The sequence below is a fragment of the Coregonus clupeaformis genome, chromosome 5 (assembly GCF_020615455.1).
Source record: "Coregonus clupeaformis isolate EN_2021a chromosome 5, ASM2061545v1, whole genome shotgun sequence".
NCBI classification, from domain to species: Eukaryota; Metazoa; Chordata; class Actinopteri; order Salmoniformes; family Salmonidae; genus Coregonus; species Coregonus clupeaformis.
This window is the reverse complement of record NC_059196.1, coordinates 25,013,037-25,032,918: the sequence shown is the minus strand read 5'-3', so window position 1 is coordinate 25,032,918 and position 19,882 is coordinate 25,013,037. Positions and strand designations below refer to the sequence as shown.

At 42.8% G+C, this 19,882-nt stretch overlaps 2 protein-coding genes and 1 non-coding gene across 4 annotated transcripts in view; 2 read left to right on the top strand and 1 right to left on the bottom strand.

Moving 5' to 3' along the window:
- Positions 1–8,353: 8,353 nt before the first annotated feature.
- On the bottom strand, positions 8,354–8,425 carry trnag-ucc. The gene has a single exon. It is a non-coding gene; the product is annotated as a tRNA-Gly (tRNA).
- A 149-nt stretch (positions 8,426–8,574) lies between these two features.
- Positions 8,575–12,699, top strand: LOC123485077 (integrin-linked kinase-associated serine/threonine phosphatase). Of its 2 annotated transcripts, none has more exons than XM_045215939.1 (10): positions 8,575–8,760; positions 9,248–9,370; positions 9,539–9,656; positions 9,917–10,023; positions 10,251–10,344; positions 10,987–11,074; positions 11,316–11,449; positions 11,629–11,748; positions 11,989–12,070; positions 12,198–12,699. In XM_045215939.1, the coding sequence occupies exons 1-10, from the start codon at positions 8,718–8,720 to the stop codon at positions 12,336–12,338; spliced, it is 1,050 nt and encodes a 349-aa protein (XP_045071874.1). In that variant the 5' UTR covers positions 8,575–8,717; the 3' UTR covers positions 12,339–12,699. The 2 variants fall into 2 exon arrangements, with proteins under 2 accessions (XP_045071874.1, XP_045071872.1); XM_045215937.1 differs by having other exon boundaries at positions 8,577–8,760; positions 9,248–9,376.
- A 3,241-nt stretch (positions 12,700–15,940) lies between these two features.
- LOC121565543 (stAR-related lipid transfer protein 13-like) overlaps positions 15,941–19,882 on the top strand; it is a 138,234-nt gene continuing 134,292 nt past the window's right edge. The window contains exon 1 of the mRNA XM_045213679.1: positions 15,941–16,009. The gene's annotated coding sequence lies outside the window, so the exon portion shown is untranslated. The remainder of the gene's footprint in view (positions 16,010–19,882) is intronic.

Genomic DNA, 19,882 nt, shown 5'->3' with positions numbered 1-19,882 from the left:
TAGGGAATACTCAGTAGGGTCTGTAGAATGTATATATGGTGTCATTTAATGGGGCTCTGAATAGTAGGAGTGTTGCTGGCATTTTACTGTGGTCAAACAGCTTAAAATGGGTTGTCTGGACACTATATGGTAGAAATTAGGGATTCATATATTACCAAGTTTCAATACCGGGAATAATTCCTATTTATCCAGACAGTCCCGGAAAATATGTCAGGGTTCTCCCAAAATAAGATTGTCGCTGGGCCACAATGCGGGCTTGACTGCACCACTATGTAAAGATTTCACAGCAAGTGAAACTGATATTAAGTAATAATAGAGTAGGCCTAACTTTGATCGCCAATGACATTGTTGTGAATTGCAAAACAGGCCGTTCATAAATTCAGAACGTTATCAAGTTCCTCAATTAATTCAGCACATTTCAGCAGTAGCCTAGGCTATCTCAACACAGTGCGCTCAGGACACACAGAGCGCACCACGAGTAGGCTATAGCGTTGTCGAATCATACAAACTTTGTTACTGCAGTCAAACAAAAGTCAAATGGCCAAAGTTGCTAAGCTTTCTAGATAACCTACAACGAATGACAGAATATCTCCTATTTGAGTTGATGATTATACAGATAGCAGATCAGCTCATGAATAATGGGGAGATGAAGAGAGGAAATTGTTTAAATGTCAAGGTACACTATATATACAAAAGTCTGTGGACACCCCTTCAAATTTGTGGATTTGGCTATTTCAGCCACACCGTTGCTGACAGGTGTATAAAATCGAGCACACAGCCATGCAATCTCCATAGACAAACATTGGTAGTAGAATGGCCTTACTGAAGAGCTCGGTGACTTTCAACATAGCACCGTCATAGGATGCCACTTTCCAACAAGTCAGTTCCTCAAATTTCTGCCCTGCTAGAGATGCCCCGGTCAACTGTAAGTGCTGTTATTGTGAAGTGGAAACATCTAGGAGAAACATCGGCTAAGCCGTGAAGTGGTAGGCCACACAAGCTCACAGAACGGGGCCGCAGAGTGCTGAAGTGCGTAAAAATAGTCTGTCCTCGGTTGCAACACTCGCGTAAAAATCGTCTGTCCTCAGTTGCAACACTCACTACCGAGTTCCAAACTGCCTCTGGAAGCAACGTCAGCACAATAAATGTTTGTCGGGAGCTTCATGAAATGGGTTTCCATGACCGAGCACTGGCACATAAGCCTAAGATCACCATGCGCAATGCCACACGCGTCGGCTGGAGGGCTGTAAAGCTTGCCGCCATTGGACTCTGGAGCAGTGGAAACGTGTTCTCTGGAGTGATGAATCATGCTTCACCATCTGGCAGTCCGACGGACAAATCTGGGTTTGGTGGATGCCAGGAGAACGCTACCTGCCCCAATGCATAGTGCCAACTGTAAAGTTTGGTGGAGTTGGAATAATGGTCTGGGGTTGTTTTTCATGGTTCGGGCTAGGTCCCTTAGTTCCAGTGAAGGGAAATCTTAATGCTACAGCATACAATGACATTCTAGACGATTCTGTGCTTCCAACTTTGGGGAAACAGTTTGGGGAAGGCCTTTTCCTGTTTCAGCATGACAATGCCCCCATGCACAAGGCAAGGTCCATACAGAAATGGTTTGTCGAGATCGGTGTGGAAGAACTTGACTGGCCTGCACAGAGCCCTGACCCCAACCCCATCGAACACCTTTGGGATGAATTTGAACGCCAACTGCGAACCAGGCCTAATCCCCAACATCAGTGCCCGACCTCACTAATGCTCTTGTGGCTGAATGGAAGCAAGTCCCCGCAGCAATGTTCCAACATCTAGTGGAAAGCCTTCCCAGAAGAGTGGAGGCTGTTATAGCAGCAAAGGGGGCACCAACTCCATATTAATGCCCATGATTTTTGAATGAGATGTTCGACGAGCAGGTGTCCACATACGTTTGGTCATGTAGTGTATCTCTGTTTAAAAGAAATATCCATATCTACTCTCATACCGTTTGTTGATCACACATTCTCCACCCGAAGCTCTCATATGGGCATCAATACGAGACAGCGCAGAGAAGCGGGGAAAATGTTTTAGCAGTATTTTGACATTCACAGTATCAAAGGCAGCAGACAGGTCTAGAAGGACAAGAGCAGAGGAGAGAGAGTTAGCTTTAGCAGTGCGGAGAGCCTCCGTGACACAGAGAAGAGCAGTCTCAGTTGAATGACCAGTCTTGAAACCTGATTGGTTTGGATCAAGAAGGTCATTCTGAGAGAGATAGCAAGAGGGTTGGCTAAAGACGGCACGCTCAATAGTTTTGGAGAGAAAAGAAAGAAGGGATACTGGTCTGTAGTTGTTGACATCAGAGGGATCGAGTGTTGGTTTTTTGAGAAGGGGTGCAACTCTCGCTCTCTTGAAGACGGAAGGGACATAGCCAGCGGTCAAGGATGAGTTGATCAGCGAGGTGAGGTAAGGGAGAAGGTCACCGGAGATGGTCTGGAGAAGAGAGGAGGGGATAGGGTCAAGCGGTCAGGTTGTTGGGCGGCCGGCCGTCACAAGTCGCAAGATTTTATCTGGAAAGAGAGGGGAGAAAGAAGTCAAAGCATAGGGTAGGGCAGTGTGAGCAGGACCAGCAGTGTCATTTGACTTAACAAACGAGGATCGGATGTCGTCAACCTTCTTTTCAAAATGGTTGATGAAGTCATCCACAGAGAGGGAGGAGGGGGGGAGGGGGAGGAGGATTCAGCAGGGAGGAGAAGGTGGCAAAGAGCTTCCTAGGGTTAGAGGCAGATGCTTGGAATTTAGAGTGGTAGAAAGTGGCCTTAGCAGCAGAAACAGATGAAGAAAATTTAGAGAGGAGGGAGTGAAAAGATGTCAGGTCCGCAGGGAGTCTAGTTTTCCTCCATTTCCGCTCGGCTGCCCGGAGCCCTGTTCTGTGAGCTCGCAATGAGTCATCAAGCCACGGAGCTGGAGGGGAGGACCGAGCCGGCCGGGAGGATAGGGGACATAGAGAGTCAAAGGATGCAGAAAGGGAGGAGAGGAGGAATTACAGCCTTATTCTGAAATTCATCTACACACAATACCCCATAATGACAAAGCAAAAATAGGTTTCAGAATTTTTTGCTAATTTATAAAAATAAGAAAAACGGAAATATCACATTTACATAAATATTCAGACCCTTTACTCAGTACTTTGTTGAAGCACCTTTGGCAGCGATTACAGCCTCGAGTCTTCTTGGGTATGACGCTACAAGCTTGGCACACTTGTATTTGGGGAGTTTCTCCCATTCTTCTCTGCACCACCATGCTACACCATAGGGATGGTGCAAGGTTTCCTCCAGACGTGACGCTTGGCATTCAGGGCAAAGAGTTCAATCTTGGTTTTCATCAGACCAGAGAATCTTGTTTCTCATGGTCTGAGAGTCCTTTAGGTACCTTTTGGCAAACTCCAAGCGGGCTGTCATGTGCCTTTTACTGAAGAGTGGCTTACGTCTGGCCACTCTACCATAAAGGCCTGATTGGTGGAGTGCTTCAGATATGGTTGTCCTTTTGGAAGGTTCTCCCATCTCCACAGAGGAACTCTGGAGCTCTGTCAGAGTGACCATTGGGTTCTTGGTCACCTCCCTGACCAAGGCCCTTCTCCCCCGATTGCTCAGTTTGGCTGGGCGGCCAGCTCTAGGAATAGTCTTGGTGGTTCCAAACTTCTTCCATTTAAGAATGATGGAGGCCACTGTGTTCTTGGGGACCTTCAATGCTGCAGACATTTTTTGGTACCCTTCCCCAGATCTATGCCTCGACACTATCCTGTCTCGGAGCTCTACGGACAATTCCTTTGACCTCATGGCTTGGTTTTTGTCAAAATGTGGAAAAAGTCAAGGGGTCTGAATACTTTCCGAATGCACTGTATAAGGCTATATAAGGCTACAACGTGATTCAATAGATAAATAAAAGGCCTACACTTGATTTAGGCTACATTATTGCATGCTAAATGTTTCTGATCAGTGATAGATGAGCAAATTAATAAATTAGCTACCAGTTCCACTTGTCCAGCCAGAGATCAGTTAGCCAAATATACAGACAGAGATTCAGTGAAACAAAATCACATTGATTGATTATCAGACAAGTCACAGGCTTTTGGTCGGGTGTAGGACAGGCTACTACGCAAGTGTTCTGATCAGCTAATATATGAGCAAACTTGAATAAAGATTATAATTAGCACTCACCTCAATTTAGCCAAGAGTGTGCAAAGCTGTCCTCAAGGCAAAGGGTGGCTATTTGAATAATCTCAAATATAAAATATATTTTGATTTGTTTAACACCTTTTTGGTTACTACATGATTCCATATGTGTTATTTCATAGTTTTGATGTCTTCACTATTATTCTACAATGTAAAAAATAGTAAAAATAAAGAAAAACCCTTGAATGAGTAGGTGTTTCCAAACTTTTGACTGGTAGTGTATGTGCAACCAACGTTCTGACAAAAGAAACTTCCGAAAATTTTATTTGTGTGCCCTTTAAGGTGCATCCTTTCTAACGTTTGAAAAACCCACTAAAACCAAAATAAAAAGACCCCACACAATAAATCAAACACGGTATTAACACCACTAACAACTATTCATAACAGGTCGGTTGTGTGTGTGTGCTGGCGTGTGTGGTAAAACATAGGGGGGGAAAACAATGGCCAGGCCTTACTTAATTTTGGAGCTCCCTTACCAGGCGGATCTGGGTACCTTCATACTGTATGGTACACAGTCTCAATAACTGCTCTCCTAAGGCACCTGCCTCAGGAAGCCTTTCAAAGGGAGAGTTACAGAATCATTGGTAAACATGTTTAAAAAACTTGATAGTGGACATTCCATCAGTCCTGGAAGAAAGAAAATAAACATGTACTTAGTTTTCACAATGCTACATTTTAATCAGTCTTAAACATTCTTAATCTTAATCGAGTTTACTGCATCTTGGACAGGAAGTCTTGATAAAACTATGCGTATACAGAATTATACTTCAGACACATCAAGTGGAATAGGCACCTTCTAAAGTAAACAATCCCAGAGCCCCTCTCTTTTTAATCTTATCATTTTTACCTGTTGCATTGACATATGATCTGTACTGACTGTGACATCAACTAGTCAAAATATGAAACCTGTTGTTTAACAAATCTGCTAGGACCTTCAAAAAGTTGGTGCAGGCTTATCAGCTCAATATTTGGTACTTAAAACATTTACCTGGATCTACTTCAATTCTGGACACAGTTCCACGTAATGGACACAGATAATTTTTTTAGATGACATTACCTTCTTACTTAAATCACTGGTGCTACCCAAACTATAGAATTGAGTAATAATAATTGGAAATGGTCAAAAACGTCTCTTATTCAATTATTCATACCTCTGTCCCTTACAGCCTGTTTGAGTTCAGTGAGTACTGGCGGCTATCTATTTGTCCACAGGAAACTTATCTCTAACCCAAACAACAGATGGCGGCCTTTCATTTAATATCAGTCCCAATGCTCAATCCATCTGTTCGTCATGTGACCTTTTATTGAAACATTTCCTTCTTCAAATTACTAAGACATTGCATTATTAGAGTGCTATCTGAAAGCCACTAATATTACCATTTACTTACTTTCACTAGTTTCCATATCTTTTTCCTTCAACTAGGACTCCCTTCTTCCCAATAGGAAGACCTTCTCAATCACTACTGCTAATACACACGGATCACTCTCAAACAATGTTCTGCTTTCACCCCTATTGTAAGATTTAAAACAAAACAAAACAAACATGATAACTTTCTCGTTATTGGAAGGAATTGTTTTCATTTTAGTCTATCCTAATAATGTTACTCTATATATTTATTTAATTTCTGTTGGATATTCACTTTCTGCGTCACACTTCTTAAATGTCTATTCTTTTGAGATTCATATGTAATGCGCCAAATTTATAAAATACATTGGCCAATTCAGAAGGGAAGAGATCAACTTTCTGGGATCAACATGTATTAAAACTGGGCTGGCACTGTCTATCAGTCCCCTATAGATGGCGTGCTCTGTCCATAATAAGTCTCTACCTAGCAAGTTAAACTCTAGTAACCCATTATACATTCATACATTGTTACTTTATCGAATCTAGTAACCCATTATACTATTAATTTCTCTTAATACTTTGTACACCACTTACGTACGTCTACGTGTGGCTGTGCAAGTTGTATATTATTATTATTGTTACTTCATCAAATCTCTAGTAACCCATTATACACACATACAATTTCAATCAGCTTATTATCCTAATTTCAATCTCTTATTATCCCAAATGTAAATCCTTTGTTGAACTCAGCTTACCACTTATTATCCAAATGTAAATCTCTTAACACTAATATCTCTTATTATCCAAATTTCAATCAGCTTAACACATCCTTTCCACACTCACACAACTCTCACATCCACATTCACTTAGTACTATTCCCAAACACACTCAGTAGTCCCTGACTACAGTGGTCCCAGACCACATAGACAATTCCCAGAAATGCCTATAGACTCAGTAATCTCTTGTTGTTACTTCCTATGCACCATATGTATGTTCAACGGTTCTCTTGCCGTTACTTCCTATACATATAAAATAACACCCTGTGCTCAATAACAACTTGTGCTATTTGTAGTGACTGCAGACCACGTAGAGACTTCTTCAATAAATGCCTACAGACAGCTGTCAGCGGGGATTTCCATGGTACCATTACTCACCCCCGCTCTAGTCTTCTCACCATAAGACTAGTGAATAGCCTTCTCACCATAAGACTATGGGTACATTTTAATTGTTCAGTTTTATTTGTTATTATTATATATTTTTAAACAGATTCATTTAAATTGATTTACTGAAATTCAGTTGCTATGTACCTCAATTGTTCGCGGATTATGTATCTCCTCCTGGGCAGCTCACAGTAAAGGTATGGTCTGGGTGGGTCCTCGTCGTCTTTTGGTCAGATGGGAATTTTCTCACGCTTCATAAAATGCACCACCGGTTTTCCTCGCAGACCCTCACTGGAAAGCTCCGCAGGCAGAATCAATCAAAGTAAATCTTAAATTAATCATTATTTATTAACAGCAAGCTGAGAGGTCACAGTCAAACTTAGATGCATAAAGTACCGGTTTGAAGTGAGCTCCGTCGGGGTAGTCCCGTTAGATCTCTTATATACTGCTTACACAGACAAGTTACATAGGCATGGTTCATAGGGTTGGTTCCTGCATGTGTCTGGCACTGTCTCCTATCTTAACTTATAGAACATATTCTGGGCGTTCTGCCAGATGGTCCTAAGGAGGGGGTCATGTGATTCATTATTCAGCATTAATTCATAATTAACGTTTGCTTCCTGCATGTGACCGACTAATACCTCACAAGGCTTCTTCTCTCCAAACTGAGACCTTGAAACTGAGATATCCCTTTAGGTTCCCAGAACAATGTTCTGGGCGTACGGCCAATTGGTCTGAGGAGGAGGTCAGAGTCACCTGCACAAACGAAGATAGAGGGAGAGGAGATGCTGTGTACAATTCAATGCTATATCTTCAGACAACAACATTTTCCCTCACACCTGGCTGATCATGAAGAACAATATCTGGTAAAACCTTTTTATTCCATGTGCTATGCATTTCGGCAATATTTTTTCATCACAACATTGAAGTGTAAGAGGCCTCCAGTTTTTTTAATGGACTGGATTTTTATACTCACCACCTGGGTCCTGTTTCAGTAGTACTGAAATCAGACCTTCTTGTTGAGTACCTGAAAGTCTACAATTTTTATAGGAGAAATTAAAACATGCTAATAATGGACCTTTGAGTACATCAAAAAAGGTCTGATATACCTCTACTGGAATACCATCAAGACGTGGTGTTTTTCCAGACTGAAAATATTGAATTGCCTCAAGAAGTTCCTCCTCTGTAAATTGTCCTTCACACAGGTCTTTCTGTACATTTGTTAATTTTACATTATTATTATTAGCAGGGGTGCAACTTTGGCTTTAGAAGTGGGGGGGACATAAAATGTTCAATTAAAAAATATATATATATAATTTTGTATCATACGCATAGCGTTTTCCCCGCGGACATTTCATTTTGAAGGCAAAATACGAAAACCAGATCTCTTAACGTTGCTGCGGAGACGCAAACATTTTTGGGGGGGACATAGCTTCTAAGTTCCACTAGAGACCAAAATCGTCGGGCGTCGTCAGGTGGTTGAAGGCAGCATTACAACCCTTTTCGACCATCTTCATTCAATGTTGCATTGTTGGCACTTTTGTGCGGGTTTATTGTTTGTTGAAAAAAAGATGTAGAAAATTGTTTGTATAGCCTAAAGCCAAAATGCTTTCACAAAGAATGCAGGCTCAGACTGTAAAAACAACTGCGTTGGCCGGGAATCGAACCCGGGTCAACTGCTTGGAAGGCAGCTATGCTCACCACTATACCACCAACGCTGACATACAATATAAAGAAAACAAACCCATATATGAAATATAAATTCTGATGTTTTCTGTAACTAGAAAAGTTTAATTTAGCTTTTTTTATCTGGCTATATACATATCAGACTAGCTAATTAGCTAAATGCTCATAGAAAATAGGCAACATTTTTAGAAAATACGTCACGATTAAATATTGCAGATGTGCTAATATTGCTTGTTCATTAGCTAGCTAACGTTAGCTACTGTACTTGCGAGCGCCTCTGAATGAAGTCAGAAGCAGCAAGCTAGCGAGAGCGCCTTCTTCAAGATGGATTTATTTGATGATCTTCCAGAACCAACCCAAAGCGCAGGTAGATAACTTCATATGTCACATTAAACATGTTTCATTAATTACACATTACACATGTTTCAAGGTGTCGTAATCAAATAACGTTAGCTTGCTAATGCTAACCAAACTAGCTAGTCTCTGCTATAATGTGTTTGCTAACATTACATTATCCTGTTATGTGACGTTAGCTAACGTTAGCTAGCCTTGTTTGGGTTAGCATGTCAACTGCCAATTTAGCAAGTCAACTGCTATCTAGCACAGAGACAGAGAGAGCAACCACATCTAGCTAGCTAGCTAGCTAACGTTACATGAACAAATATTATCAAACCGTTTTTTTAAAATCAGAATAGCAAGTCATTAGTAGGCCCAGTGCAGTGGGTTTCCCGACTAGGTAGCTACTTGTTAGCCATGCTGGAACAGCTAGCTAGCTATGTTGTTAACAGTTAGCAGTGGATGAATGAATAGCTTTCTTTCCCCTTCATTGTCCGTCTCGGTCTGCCATGCATCAGGTGAAGCCTCGGTACAGAATACATGTCCATCACCGCTGGATGACAGGGGGGCCAAGAGGAAAAGAGAAGCACCTGATGATGATGAGGTGGTGGAAGAACAAAAACTAGAAGAAAAGAAAGTTTGTAAAGGTTTTTGACATTTCCACATGAATGTGCAGTATGTCACTTATTTTATGTTTGTCTGTCTTGTCCGTCAGTGTCTCGGTTTAGAGTTATTACTACCTATGAGAGATCACTCTGTGTCCCCAGATGATCAATCTCTGAGTGAAAGTGATCACTCTGTGTCCCCAGGTGTGCCTATACTGAAGGGGTATGTAGCCGCTCGGAGGGGAGAGAGAGAGGAGATGCAGGACGCTCACATTCTCCTATCTGACATGAAAACCTGCCTGTCCACCCTTCCAACTGCAGTGTAAGTCCCCTCTCTGACTCAGGGCAGTGTCAGGATGCGTCCCAAAGGGCACCCAATTGCCAGTCATATGTAGTATCCTACTTTTGACCAGACCTTCCATAGGGCTCCAAAAGTAGTGCATTATATAGGTAAGAAGGTGTCATTTGGGACACATCCAAAGTCCCCTTCTCTCTAACATAGGGGAGTGTCAGTCTGTTAGGACCTGGATGGTGTGAAGGTGTGCTCCAGTGAAGTGACGTACACTACTGTCTGTGCTGTAGGTCTCGTCTGGCCTACTTCGCTGTGTTCGATGGCCATGGAGGAGCTAGAGCCTCTCGCTTCGCTGCCGAACATCTTCACCACACTCTGGCTCTGAAGTTCCCTAAAGGTGAATGGAGAGACTCAGATCCCCTCTTCACTGTCAAAATACTGGGCTGCATTTATTTGTTGTGTTATCTCTTCACATATTCAATATACATCAGTTAATGCTTGAGACTCAGACCACATGCCTATTCATCCTCAATAAACTTGGCTTTCATTTCTAGCGGTATTATCTCTTCACAATATTCTAGAAGATCCATCAAAATCTAATGCATATTGTGTTTCCTCCCACAGCAGAAACGGAGAACCTGGACAAACTGGTGAAGAAGTGCCTACTAGACACCTTCCGACAGACAGATGAAGACTTCCTGAAAAAAGCCTCCAGCCAGTAAGTGCTTAGTCTCTTAAACCCGACCCTAGGCAACAGCAGTGACTAGGGTATGGTAGTTATGACAGACTCTCTTGGTAAGGGAAAAAAATAATTTCCGGGGTGGGTCCTCTTCAGACAGACAACTCTCCAAACAAATCACGAGGCAGACACGCCAGAACGTTGTGATTCGAAACCAAAGTTTGTGGTTTCAGTGTAGGTAGTTGATGTAAACTAGCCACTTGCAAAATGCACTCATTAAAAATACCTCTGTGATCTCCATCTTGCTAGCTACTATTTAGTATTTTATTCAAGCGGATAAGGCAGTGACGTAGGTAGTGACGTAGTTCCTCTATGCCAAACTGACATTCTATTAGGTACAGACGTGTTAAGCTGGAACATTGAAACATTGTGGGAGGCAACACGGATGTCTAGTAAGTGCTTTGCATGTCTGTGCATTACTATGGCTGAGTCCCAAATGACAACCTATTCCCTACATAGCTGTGTGTCCTAAATGGGCCCTGGTCAAAATTAGTACACTATGTAGGGGATAGGGTGCCATTTGGGAGTATTTTAGAAGCCCTATAAACTGATGAACTAATCTGTTCTACATGGATGAATGTATGAAGCGATGTGTACAGTGTGTCTGGTCTGGTCCCACAGGAAGCCTGCCTGGAAGGATGGCTCTACAGCCACCTGTATGTTAGTGGTGGATGACATGGTGTATGTGGCCAACCTGGGAGACAGCAGGGTAAGGTGCTGCTCTGCTCACACATTCCGTATATAGTGCACCACTTTTTACCAGACCCCTATGGGCCCTGGGCAAAAGTAATGCAGTAGGAAATAAGGTGCAATTTTATACATAACCTTAGTTTCAACCTGTTTATTTAGCCATCATCAATGATGATATTGCTAAAGGAAGCTGCTGTTTGATTCTGTTGCATTGTAGTAACCTTCCTCACTTGTAACATTGTTCCTCTGTCTCTCTGTAGGCGATTCTCTGTCGGATGGAACAGGAAATGCAGGGCGGAGACAGGAAGTGTGTCACTCTGGCGCTCAGTAAGCAACACAATCCCACCATCTACGAGGAGCGCATGAGGATCCAGCGGGCTGGGGGCACCGTTAGGTACTTGGCTTTCACTGGGCTTTCATATCTTTTCTCTTTATATCTGTGCCTGGAAAAAAACATCAACAACAAAAATACTCTTTGATAAGTACTAGTGATATCCTTGACCTGCTCTGTGAGGAGGAATAACTATTTTATCAACACTTTATCCATGGTTGCTGCTGTGTGTGTTGCTCCAGGGATGGGCGAGTCCTTGGGGTGCTGGAAGTGTCCAGGTCTATAGGAGATGGACAGTACAAACGCATTGGAGTCATATCCACACCTGACCTCAGGCGCTGTCAGCTTACACCCAATGACAGGTAAGACACTGACTCTTTCAACCAATGACAAGTAAGACACTGACTGTTTCAACCAATGATCGGTAACACTACACCAGGTACTCCCAGTCAGGCCCTGTTCCAATACTTTATAAATGCATTTTTCCCCCTCCCTTCCTTAAAGTAGTCACTGAACTGACATGACTTGGGCTTGGAAAGGCACATTTAATTTGTTGGTGGACTGATGGGTGATCTTTCTCGCTCTCGCTCTCTCTCTCTCAGGTTCATTATCCTGGGCTGTGATGGTCTGTTTAAAGTGTTCTCTGCAGAGGAAGCTGTTAAATATGTTCTCAACGTCCTGCAGGTATACATCATGCTCACAATGTGTGTTTATGTCAAAAAGATGTCTCAGTATGTGTGTGTGTGTTTGCTGGGGTGTGTGGCTGTGTGTTTGGAGTGTGTGTGTGACACCGTCTTGTTGTTATTTTCAGAATGGGAGTGTTGAGAGGAAGGAGGGGCAGACTGAGGAGGAGGGCCACTATGAAGCAGCATGTCAGAGACTGGCTAATGAGGCAGTGAGGAGAGGATGTGCCGACAACGTTACCGTCATACTGGTGTCTGTTAGCTTCTGAACAACAGACACCCGATCTGGCCTGTCACTGATGTGTCTGTCATTGCGTGCCTCAGTGCCTCTGAGTGCTATGTCCACCGTGGCTCCAGACCGTAAAACATATGAACAGATCCCACCGCTGCCACCAACAGACGAACATCAGAGACATGTTGGTCAACTGTTCATTATAAAGGAGGTGTTCTAATCTCTAACTCAATGTGTACTGTATACCCTATGCATGTACGCAATGCAAGAACGCAATTGCTAATTGCTTGTGTTGCGTACTTGCGTAGGGTGTAAATTAGGCTTAATGCTCTGTAATGCCCTGTACTGCTGATCCTGATGACTACTGGTGAATTAAATGGGCTTTGTTTTCTGTATAATACATTGTCTTATCTAATTTGTGCACATGTTGTTTTATTGCTTTCAATGTAAAAAAAATATTTTTATTTGGGGTACTTTTAATAAAGTATTTCAGAACATAATTTCAGAGATTGTCCCAAAAAATGTAACAAACGTATACAACCCTGTATGATCCAATTGGAAGCTGGTCTAGATTTATTGGACTCCTATCTTCCTCCCTGTCCCCTCCACCCTGGATAATACAGATGTATGTCTGTCCCTTCCCTTTCTGTCCCAAGTCTCCTACAAGTTCATATCATAAACATACATTACGATTAGGATTTGCTTTATTGTATCCAATCAGAAATTTAAGAAGGAATCGTGTTGACTCATTGCATTTCTGTCTGCAAAAAATGGCGGGTAATGCCTACTCATAATAGGTTAAAATCACATGATGCACACCAGATGATGTCCCTCTTTGTCCCAGACAAAGGTCCCCTCTGGGATATTAAAGTAAATTATATCCATTTGTAGGACACCTGGGTGAACCCCATCTCTAACAATAGCCTACTGTTTTTCTCCCACAGTAATGAATGGGTTTGGCCATTAGATGGTGCTATCAAACCATTTCTCAACCTCACTCATGATGACAGCCTATAACAGGTGAGACAGACTTATGTGATCAGAGAGAGCTACACATTGTTACATTTTAGTCATTTAGCAGACGCTCTTATCCAGAGTGACTTACAGTTAGAGAGTGCATACATTTGAACCCACAACCCTGGTGTTGCAAACACCATGCTCTACCAACTGAGCTACACGGGACATCTTCAGCTTGTCTTGGTATGTATGCCTCAGGAGATTTACACTACAAAAATTTAAACGCAACATGTAAAGTGTTGGTCCCATGTTTCACGTGCTGAAATAAAAGATCCCAAAAATTTTCCATATGCACAAAAAGTTGAATTCTCTCATTCTGTGCACAAATTTGTTTACAGCACTGTTAGTGAGAATTTCTCCTTTGCCAAGATAATCCTTCCACCTGACAGGTGTGGCATATCAAGAAGCTGATTAAACAGCATGATCATTACACAAGTGGACCTTGTGCTGGGGACAATAAATGGCCACTCTAAAATGTGCAGTTTTGTCACAACACAATGCCACAGATGTCTCAAGTTTTGAGGGTGCATGCAATTGGCATGCTGACTGCAGGAATGTCCACCAGAGCTGTTGCCAGAGAATTGAATGTTCATTTCTCTACAATAAGCCGCCTCCAACATCATGTTAGAGAATTTGGCAGTATGTCCAACCGGCCTCACAACAGCAGACGTATGGCGTAGTACGTATCGCTGTATGAGGCAAATTGTGGTCACACCGGATACTGACTGGTTTTCTGATCCATGCCTCTACCTTTTTTTTAAGGTATCTGTGACCAACAGATGCATATCTGTATTCCCAGTCATGTGAAATCCATAGATTAGGGCCTAATTTATTTATTTGAATTGACTGATTTCCTTATATGAACTGTGACTCATTAAAATCTTAGAAATTGTTGCATGTTGCGTTTATATTCTTGTTCAGTATATATGTAGGCCTACTACTTTTTCTCCACATTTAGTTCACAATATTATCATATTTATTTGGTATGGAACGAATGACCAGTCATTCTAATAATAATAGATTTAATTTGTATAGCGCTTTTCATTACAGCAAGAATCTCAAAGATGCTCTTAAAACAACAAAACAAAACATTTCAGTTAGCCTATTGACAGTTCTGGGTAAAAGATCTTCCACAGTTATCCACAGAGGCAAGTGCAAGTCTCCATGCGCACCTTCCTCACCTGAGCCGTCCACATCCCTTCCGACTGAGGCCCAGATGAAGGGTTGAGCAGGGGGTAAGCAATGTTCAGATCCAGGGGGGAAACAAGTCAGCAGTCAGGTCACTTCTTGCCATCCCCAGTTGTATTATAGGCCTATAGCCTGTTCATCAATGGCATGTCATATTGATATAGAAAACAGGGCTGTTTTAGAATATTTGGGAATATGTGTTGGTTTGCAGACAGTGTATCCATGTACCCTGACAGAACGTTCAGTGCTATCCGGGATCCTTGGGACATCCCTACCCTAACGTTAACCCTTATATTAACCATTTAAAAACGTCAATGGGGTTATGGATGTCCCAAGGATCCCGGATAGCACGGACCCTGACAGAATAGTTGTTTTTCCTGTTATCTGTGTTCCTCCTGAAGCAGTGCTGTGTTTTTGAAGAGGCTGGATGTTCTAATATCTTGCCTCAGGCTGTTGATTTAAATCACCATATAATTATTCAGATAACTCTGCTCTTATATCATCACCAGCCAGCCAGACTGACTGAGAGCTGCAACCGTTAGAGCAGGCTGCAGGATTCCTCTGTCTCTCTCTCTCTGTGTTTCTCTCTCTGCCCCCCCCTCTCTCTCTGTGTCTGTCTGTCTCTTTTTTCTGTCTGTCTGTCTGTCCCTACTATATCAGTAATAGTATGCTGGTACATAGCCTGGTTGTAATAGTTAGCTGGTACATAGGCTGGTAGTAATAGTATGCTGGTACATAGCCTAGTAGTAATAGTATGCTGGTACATAGCCTGGTAGTAATAGTATGCTGGTACATAGCCTAGTAGTAATAGTATGCTGGTACATAGCCTGGTAGTAATAGTATGCTGGTACATAGTCTGGTAGTAATAGTATGCTGGTACATAGCCTGGTAGTAATAGTATGCTGGTACATAGCCTGGTAGTAATAGTATGCTGCTCCTGTAGATGAGAACAATGGGAGGATGAGTGGAGGGCAGGAAGGAGGTAGAGATGGAGGGAGAGGAGGAGAGAGGGAGGGAGGGAGGAGGAGATGAGGTAGGGAGTGGAGGGCTGGAGGAAGGGAGTGGATGGAGGGAGAGGAGAGCTGGAGAGAGGGAGAGGAGGGCTGGGGGCCCCTGTAAGTGCATGTAAATGAGATGAAGCTGTCAGTCATTCAGTTCTTTTTCCGGACTCCCCTCTTTTTATTTCCTTCCCTCTTCCCCCTCCGCCTCTATCACTCTCTTTCCAGATTATTCTGTACATTTTAAATCAGTTGGAAGAACCCCTACACCCCTCCCATTAAGCTGGTATGTGTATGTATGTGTGTATGTGTTGCGCGTGTGTGTGTGTGCGTGTGTGTTTATGTGTGTGTCTGATTGAAGGGGGATGGTCGCTTTTGTCACCAGCTGACAGGACAGTGGCAGCATTTCATACAGATTTCACACTGCAGTCGTACCAACAGGACAGGACATTCACTGCTCACTGACCTCCTCACACACACACACTGACGGAGGAGATTGGGAGGGGTAAGTAACCATGATGAGTTATTATATTTAGCTAATTTTACAGCTCTTATTTGCTGAAAAGTGTAATCATTATTTTAATAGATGTTTTAATGTGATGATTTCAATTAAATGACTTGATCAGTCTACTGTTGTCACAGTGAGTACTTTATGTAATTCTGTCTCTCCATCTATCTATCTGTCTGCATGTCTGTCTTTGGCTTGTTGGCAGACCACTGCTAGGTCAAGGTCACTGGCTGTCTGGTTTACTGTGGGCCACAAGGCTATACTTAAAGCCTGGTACTAGGGGGTTAAATACTGTAGGCGTGTGTGTGTGTGCAGGCGTGTGTGTGTGTGCAGGTGTGTGTGTGCAGGTGTGTGTGTGCATGTCATACGGATTATTATACCTACCCCTGCTGTGGGAGGCCAGTGCTCTGGGGAGAGGAGGAGAAAGGAGTAAGGAGGAGCGAGGAGGAGAGAGAGCTGCATTGGTCTCAGGTGCAGCAGAGTGACAGTCTCATTATACAGAGAGCTGATTAGACAGAATCAATGGCAGAGTTCAGTTCAGGGCTTCATTGAGCAATTAAATTACTGCAGGCCTGTAGGACACAGGGCTTTTAACCTGATCAAGATAACCTCACTATAGGTTAATCACATCAGCTTGTTGACACAAGCCTATGGTTGGGTTCCAAATGGCACCCTATAGGACGCATCCTATGACTGTGTTGACTGGAGTGGCTGTGGCAAGAGGATGGAAATGGCTGACGATTATAAATCATTCTGCTGTGTTGTTTTGTCTTGACACTGACTTACTCTAGTGTAACACCACAACAACAATGGAAGTGGAACAACACCTAGTGGATGTGAACAGTTATCATATACATTGGGTCTATGGTACACATGGACTATGGTGTCACAGTGAAACAGGAAGTTCTATTGGCACCAACATGTACGGTAGGATGAGCATCTGTCCTCTCCTGTGGTTCTGATATTCCGGCCTGACTGTGTGTGTGTGTGTGCATGCATGTATGGGTGCATGTCTGGTGTGGTCTGTGTAGTAGCAGAGACAATGGGAGAGACAGGTGTTGAGACAACTGCTCAGCAGCTCGGCATGGTCTCCCTAATCCCATACAAGACACACACATACACACATACACACACACTGAACAACAATGTCTCTCCCACTGTGAGACTACAGAGCTGTCTGGCAAGCCCACACTACAGCATGTCAGCGTCCCAAATGGCACCCCTTTCCCTATATGCTGCACTACTTTTGACCAGGGGGCTCTGGTCAAAAGTTGTACACTATGTAGGGAATAGGGTGCCGGGGATGCAACCTATGACTCACTGTATTGTTCTACAAAACTCTCTGGTCTAGTGGTGTGCGGGTCAGCTTTTTATTCACCTGCACCCACCCGCAATTGCTATTATAAACTGCGTGGTTCGAGCCCTGAATGCTGATTGGCTGAAAGTCGTATACCACGGGTAAGACAAAACATTTATTTTTACTCTTCTAATTAAGTAGGTAACCAGTTTATAATAGCAATAAGGCACCTCAGGAGTTTGTTGTATATGGCAAATATACCACAGCTAAGGGCTGTATCCAGGCACTCCGTGTTGCATCGTACATAAGAGCAGCCCTTAGTCGTGGTATATTGGCCATATACCACACCTCCTCGGGCCTTATTGCTTAAATAACCCATCCGCAGCTGCCCAACTATGTGTGATAAAGTGAAAATCTGAGTCCAGCACCCGACCCTAATCAGCAAACATAGAAAATGCACTACAGTCAAAGACTGCGCAACAATCTTTTGACAGGGGGTGCAGAATATTTTTTTGCTTGTAGTTTCCGATTTCGTAGGATATTTGTTTGTCAATTTGTTTATAATTAGATACATGCAGCTTCTCTTCTGTCATTAAATGTTGCCCTAGAAGCAAAGATGTTTAGGGACCTGGAAGAAAATGCAATATCTAAAACAATACGGGAAAGATTTTCTGTTCCGGTTGTAAGGAAATAGAAAGCTGTGAAAACAACCCAACATGTTTCTGATAAGATTTTAGTTCGGCTTGGATGAATCTTTTATGTGGTTGAAATACTATCAGTTTATATGACGCTGATAAACACCTATACAGATGGTATCTAACAGAGCATTTGCATTCTCTCCAGACGCTGAAAGAAAGAAATCATAGTCTATTTCTTCACTCCTGTTCCATAGTCAAAATTTTGCCTACATTTTGTGTATAATTTTACAGCAAGAAATGCTTAGTTCTGCAGGAGTTAATATTAAGGATGTGTGAAAGGTTATTGACCTACAGTCAGTGTCCAGATTTCAGTTTCCATTTAAACCATGTGAACAGTAGGCTACTGTTCCCTTGACCTGCCATAGGCCTATTTGAAGTCCTTGTCTTGTGTCTGTCGAATTTGTATAGTGCCTCACAATCATCACACATAACATAGCTGACACTGCTATCATCCTCTTTTACCACTTCACCAAATATTTTGCTGGTTACGTCTAGTCTGTGAGACCAGGCTGTTCCCAAACAATACTTTTCTGGTCCTCCCTTCTCTTTATTTTCAACTCTCCTTTAGCAGCTTTTCTCTTATTGAATTAAACTCCGACATTGTCCTTTTGGATTGAAGTTAACTATTTCTGCCCGTTTCCAAAAGCATTTGGACATTGGCGTGTAGGCAATTTGGAGCGCGTACAGTTAGCCTAAAATAATGTTTTTTTAAAGGTATTGTTTTCTCTTTATTCAACCTGCACGCCACCCAGACGCCCTTCATCCACACAATATTTAATGAACCTAAACCCGTCCGCCCCATTGGTACAGGCCTAACTGCGTGGACTGCGGGCTATGAGTCAACCCGCATCACTACTCTGGACCTCCTCTCTCTCTCTCTCTCTCTCTCTGACTCACTGTGACTACATCTACTACTATTGTTCTCCAAAACCTCAGGTCCTCTTCTGTCCTCACCTGGCAGACAGCATGACTAAAGGGAGTTGTGTTTGTTCCTGTGGTGGTGGGTTGACTTGTGGTTCCTTGTGGTGAACTGTCATACATTGTAAGGCTTTTCTTTTGTTGTTTGACTGTGTTTTTCCTGCTATAAACTTCTGTGTGGTGTGACATATTTACAGTGGGGAGAACAAGTATTTGATACACTGCCGATTTTGCAGGTTTTCCTACTTACAAAGCATGTAGAGGTCTGTAATTTTTACCATAGGTACACTTCAACTGTGAAAAAAAGAAAATCACATTGTATGATTTTTAAGTAATTCATTTGCATTTTATTGCATGACATAAGTATTTGATACATCAGAAAAGCAGAACTTAATATTTGGTACAGAAACCTTTGTTTGCAATTACAGAGATCATACGTTTCCTGTAGGTCTTGCAGCAGGGATTTTGGCCCACTGCTCCATACAGACCTTCTTCAGATCCTTCAGGTTTCGGGGCTGTCGCTGGGCAATACGGACTTTCAGCTCCCTCCAAAGATTTTCTATTGGGTTCAGGTCTGGAAACTGGCTAGGCCACTCCAGGACCTTGAGATGCTTCTTACGGAGCCACTCCTTAGTTGCCCTGGCTGTGTGTTTTGGGTCGTTGTCATGCTGGAAGACCCAGCCACGACCCATCTTCAATGCTCTTACTGAGGGAAGGAGGTTGTTGGCCAAGATCTCGCGATACATGGCCCCATCCATCCTCCCCTCAATACGGTGCAGTCGTCCTGTCCCCTTTGCAGAAAAGCATCCCCAAAGAATGATGTTTCCACCTCCATGCTTTACGGTTGGGATGGTATTCTTGGGGTTGTACTCATCCTTCTTCTTCCTCCAAACACGGCGAGTGGAGTTTAGACCAAAAAGCTCTATTTTTGTCTCATCAGACCACATGACTTTCTCC